Raw genomic sequence first — 4,354 nt, 5'->3', positions numbered from 1 at the left:
GTTGATTATGAACGTCTTTTCACTTTTAATTTATGAGGTTTACGTTTATGGGTGGATTTGACAGCGACAATGTTTCAAAATTAGGAAGGGAAGCAGTGATTATTTGATTATATAAACGCTTCGCCACTGTGCAAAACAATCAATTCCCATTAGCAGTAAGTGCGGTATTCATTACTTAAGACATGTCAACAAAATCCAATATGGCCGCCGTATCCATGGAAACGAAGCTTTTTTTCTCAAATGTGATTGCGGTTTTTAAGACTCCTTATAGTATGCTTGTTATATGTGTGAAATGTGGTAAAATTCGGTCCAGGAATAAGCGAGATAGCCTTTAGGTGTACCCCCCCCCCTTTCCCTTTTAAAGGGTGCACATTTTTTAAGGAGCCTGAAGTCACTGTAGTTTAATTTTCAGTTTTGCATTAGTCTCGTTTAGATCTAATCTTGGGAAAACCTGTCTTCTAAGACGCCATTGTAAACAAGTGATATTTCCGTTCACTAGCCGTGCGCACTGTTGTTTCCACACTTTTGAAATTCTGGAGTGTAAAACTACAAAAACGAATTAAAGAATCAATCTATAAATCTATTATATTTGGCAATTTGGAAACACATGTGTGACTTTTCTCTCAAGATTTATTGCTCCATTCCAGTAGAGTGTAAATATAGTAGGCCAATGACTTTCAGTTGATGTTAATGCACCGAACAATTCTTTCATCGAAAGCGGGTCCAGCTAGTATATTATATTTGGCAACTTGGAAACACATGTGTCGCTTTTCCCATAAAACTACGACAGCTAGAGAGTTGAAAGTTGGCAAGTACCTGCGAAAAAGATAGATAGGTCCCCATGACGGAGCCCGATTTCATATTTATTAATTTCCTGAATTTAGAAAAATATATTAGATACAAAGTTCCCGTCCTTCTTTGGCCTTTGTGATCATTCCACTGAGAAACGAAACAAATCTGTGTAACTGTCAATTTATAGCGGAAGTGCCCGAAGTGATATTTCGCGAGGCGCAATTTGTTTTGAGAGCTTAGATCTAGACCTTGTAATTTTTGGCATCTCTCAAGATTTATTGCTCCTTTCCAGTAGGCCCTAGAGTGTAAATATAGTAGGCCAATGACTTTCAGTAGGTGTTAAGGCACCGATCATTCCTTTCATCGAAAAGGGGCCCAGCTAGTATATTATATTTCTCTCAGCCCGAATTGACTCTGATATTGATAGGCTGGATCGAAGCAGCCCGTCTACAAAAAGACTTTGATTCAAATAATACATGTAGTATGTACGATACCGGGTACGAGCATAAAACATCTACAACGACAGTATACGATCTACGTGACATGTGTGTATCTCAAAAATAAAAAAACCAAGTGTTAACACATGAACCTCTGAATCGCCGTTTTTAATTTCTAGTACAGGTGTATTTCCCCTTTCAAAACTGTGAGGTTAAATATTTAATTAGGATGCGGGACCTCCGGATTTAACGTTCATCTGTTAAAGGACAAAGCTAACAAATGTGTAGGTAGCCTTCAAACCCCCCCCCCCCCTCCCCCTCCAAAAAAAAAAGCATCAACAACCAAACACCAAATGAATTTCTGTCTCAAGTTGGGCTCTCTCCCACCTCAAACTACAGCGTAGGAGGAGTCTTGCACTCACAGAGAGCACATCCTTCGCTGTCCAACACGTAGCCCGTGGCGCAGTATATGCGACACATCGGGGTCTTCAGGCACGGCCGGCTCGCGGCCTGTCTCCTCACGATGATCGGGAAACAGATCTTGGAACAGCCGAGCTTCATGCAGGTCTCATACTTGCCACAGTCCGCGTTCTCGGAGCACTCAGTCTTACAGGTTTCCGCATTTCTCTTGTCTGTTGACTCGGCGCTGGCCAGAGCTGGAGGAGTAATACAATTATTATTATTATTATTATTATTATTATTATTATTATTATTATTATTATTATTATTATTATTATTATTATTATTATTATTAATTATTATTTTTATATTAGGGCAGAACAAACGCGTATGAGGCCTCTAAAAGAAAATAGTATTATATGTTGTAATAGCAGTGATGATGATAATGACAGAAATAATAACAATAATAATTACAGCGATAATATAATACCAATGCTAATGCTAAACAGTAACAGTAACTGTATGACAATAATAAATTAAAACTACGAAGGTGATCTGAATTTTATTCCCAGGTGGGGATAACTCTTGGTACATGTATATATCTGTCTCTCTGGTGAGATACCGTATCTCCCTCCGCCAGGTTTGGCCCTGACACTACTGACAGGCAGCCGGGAAACCACCTTTTAACAAAATGATCGAAAGTGAGTCGATGGACGTAAAACACTCACCTTATAAGAGAAAAAGAAAAGAAAAAAACCCCGCAACTACAATGACGATAATGATAATGACAGTGATAACAAAAATGATAGGCCTAATTATAATTTATAATGTCAATATGATATTAAGCCTACTATTAGTATCTATAATGTTAATTATAGCATTATTATCTGAGTACCTATAGTAATAACAACAAGGGGCAATGATAGTGATAATAATAATACTGATGTTAAAATATCATGGCTTAAAAATAATAATATAATTTAAAAGATATTTATAGCCTAATATGAAAAAATAATGATAATGATAATATTAGTAATAATATTTATTATTACTATTAATCAGCATACAATGTACATGTATACGTGCGTATGGGCCCGCGTGTGTGTATGTTTAAGCGCTTGTCTGCCTGTCCAACCCCGTGTAAAGTAATACATACGTATAACATTTTCCCAGCGTTTCGTATTCAACTTTAAAGAAAAGATTAGCAGTATACATCAGAATGGATATAAAGTCGAATTGTCTCTAACGACAACCTAAGGCAACTACGTGTACTTGTACCAACAGCTATACACTTCTCTCGTTAGTTGTTTTTTTTTCAGTTCTATAATGACACTGTCCATGATAGCCATTTTTCTCCTTGACAATGGGTGGTCGTCTTGAACAAGCTCGAGTGTACACACTTACAGACCAGAGTAATTTTTTAAAAAGCTAATCGTTTTAGACAGTTCACCTGTTCAAGTTAATTATTATTAATCTAGAGTACGATGGAATAAAAACTAATCCAGAGATGTCAACTTACCTACAAAGAAGATCATTCCCAGGAGACACAAACAAGACTTCATGTTGAGAGCGGTAACAGGAACAGTATCGTAGTAGTAACAGCAACAGAGTGTAGTCACAGCAGTAACAGTAACAAAATCAGCAGCAGCAAAATCAGACGAGAACAGCCTGTTGTCAAGATGACGATGTAATTTATGGCAATAAATTTACTGTATCTTGCTGTACATTGTCGTGATCTTCCTCTGTTACTGCTTTATTAATATACTGTAGTTGGTGTCTTACTCTAACCGTGTATCTGTTAGATTAGGCCAAACAACTTTAGTTTGTTTAGTTTTAGTACGTCGTTTTTAGTTTAGCTGTTGTCAGGTTTTACGGCGCTCGCAACTGCATAAAGTCATAGATCTATGAGCGCCAAGGGGTGAATGTTAGCAATACATGTATAATAAGTATTATGATACCCATATACAAGGAGGATACTCAATAGAAAATGTTGAGCAGTTCTGGGTGCATAAAGTTAATAAGAAAGAAAAGGTGATGGGGTTTTTTTTCATTCATCCATCCAGTGCCAGGTCTGCGACAGACATCGGCGACCATGGTTGTCCATTCATTCCTTTGCTCGGATGCTCTTAAAAAAAGCTACGTTTCCCTGATCTTTCACCGTTACCCATTTGTTTAGGTTCCCTAAGTAGGTTGCCCTTGGCCTACCCTTGCCTCATTTGCCTTCGATTTTGCCAGTGAGAGCTTGATGTTCAAGACCCCTGTGTCTATCCAGGTGTCCCAAAAACTGCATTTGTCGTTTCCTGATTGCTTTAACAGTGAGCGTCCACGAGGGCCTCATCAAGCGCTACCTCATTTGAATTCTTTTTTTTTTTACTTTCTGAAAAAATCAGCACTCCTGTTACATACAAGGTTGTACATGTAGTCGGCCAATGGAAAATGTAGCCTAGGACGAGCTTGGTGTGTAATTCCTATCTCGTTATCTAACCCTGTCAGATCCTTATCTTGTCCTTGAATTGGCATGATTGGCCGTAGCACACTGTAGCCTACTGTCTTGTATATACATATACAGTAACTGTATGACAATAATAAATTAAAACTACGAAGGTGATCTGAATTTTATTCCCAGGTGGGGATAACTCTTGGTACATGTATATATCTGTCTCTCTGGTGAGATACCGTATCTCCCTCCGCCAGGTTTGGCCCTGACACTACTGACAGGCAGCCGG

The 4,354-nt window shown here is 38.2% G+C and overlaps 1 protein-coding gene across 1 annotated transcript; it reads right to left on the bottom strand.

The window, feature by feature from the left end:
- Positions 1 to 1,381: 1,381 nt before the first annotated feature.
- Positions 1,382 to 3,350, bottom strand: LOC101854335. The gene is made up of 2 exons (XM_005100117.3): positions 3,148 to 3,350; positions 1,382 to 1,885 (listed from the first exon to the last, which is right to left on the bottom strand). Exons 1-2 carry the CDS (start codon positions 3,188 to 3,190, stop codon positions 1,623 to 1,625), a joined length of 306 nt encoding a protein of 101 aa, XP_005100174.1. The 5' UTR covers positions 3,191 to 3,350; the 3' UTR covers positions 1,382 to 1,622.
- Positions 3,351 to 4,354: the final 1,004 nt, after the last annotated feature.

Source organism: Aplysia californica, unplaced genomic scaffold (assembly GCF_000002075.1).
Source record: "Aplysia californica isolate F4 #8 unplaced genomic scaffold, AplCal3.0 scaffold00236, whole genome shotgun sequence".
Taxonomy (NCBI): Eukaryota; Metazoa; Mollusca; class Gastropoda; order Aplysiida; family Aplysiidae; genus Aplysia; species Aplysia californica.
This window is presented reverse-complemented; position numbering and strand designations above follow the sequence as displayed.

What these genes read in the sequence shown, in the direction of transcription:
- LOC101854335 (XM_005100117.3), bottom strand. Translation starts at nt 3,190, where the DNA reads ATGAAGTCTTGTTTGTGTCTCCTGGGAATGATCTTCTTTGTAG. An exon ending in GGGAATGATCTTCTTTGTAG is followed by an intron (nt 1,886 to 3,147) that starts GTAAGTTGACAT and finishes TTACTCCTCCAG; the next exon opens with CTCTGGCCAGCGCCGAGTCA.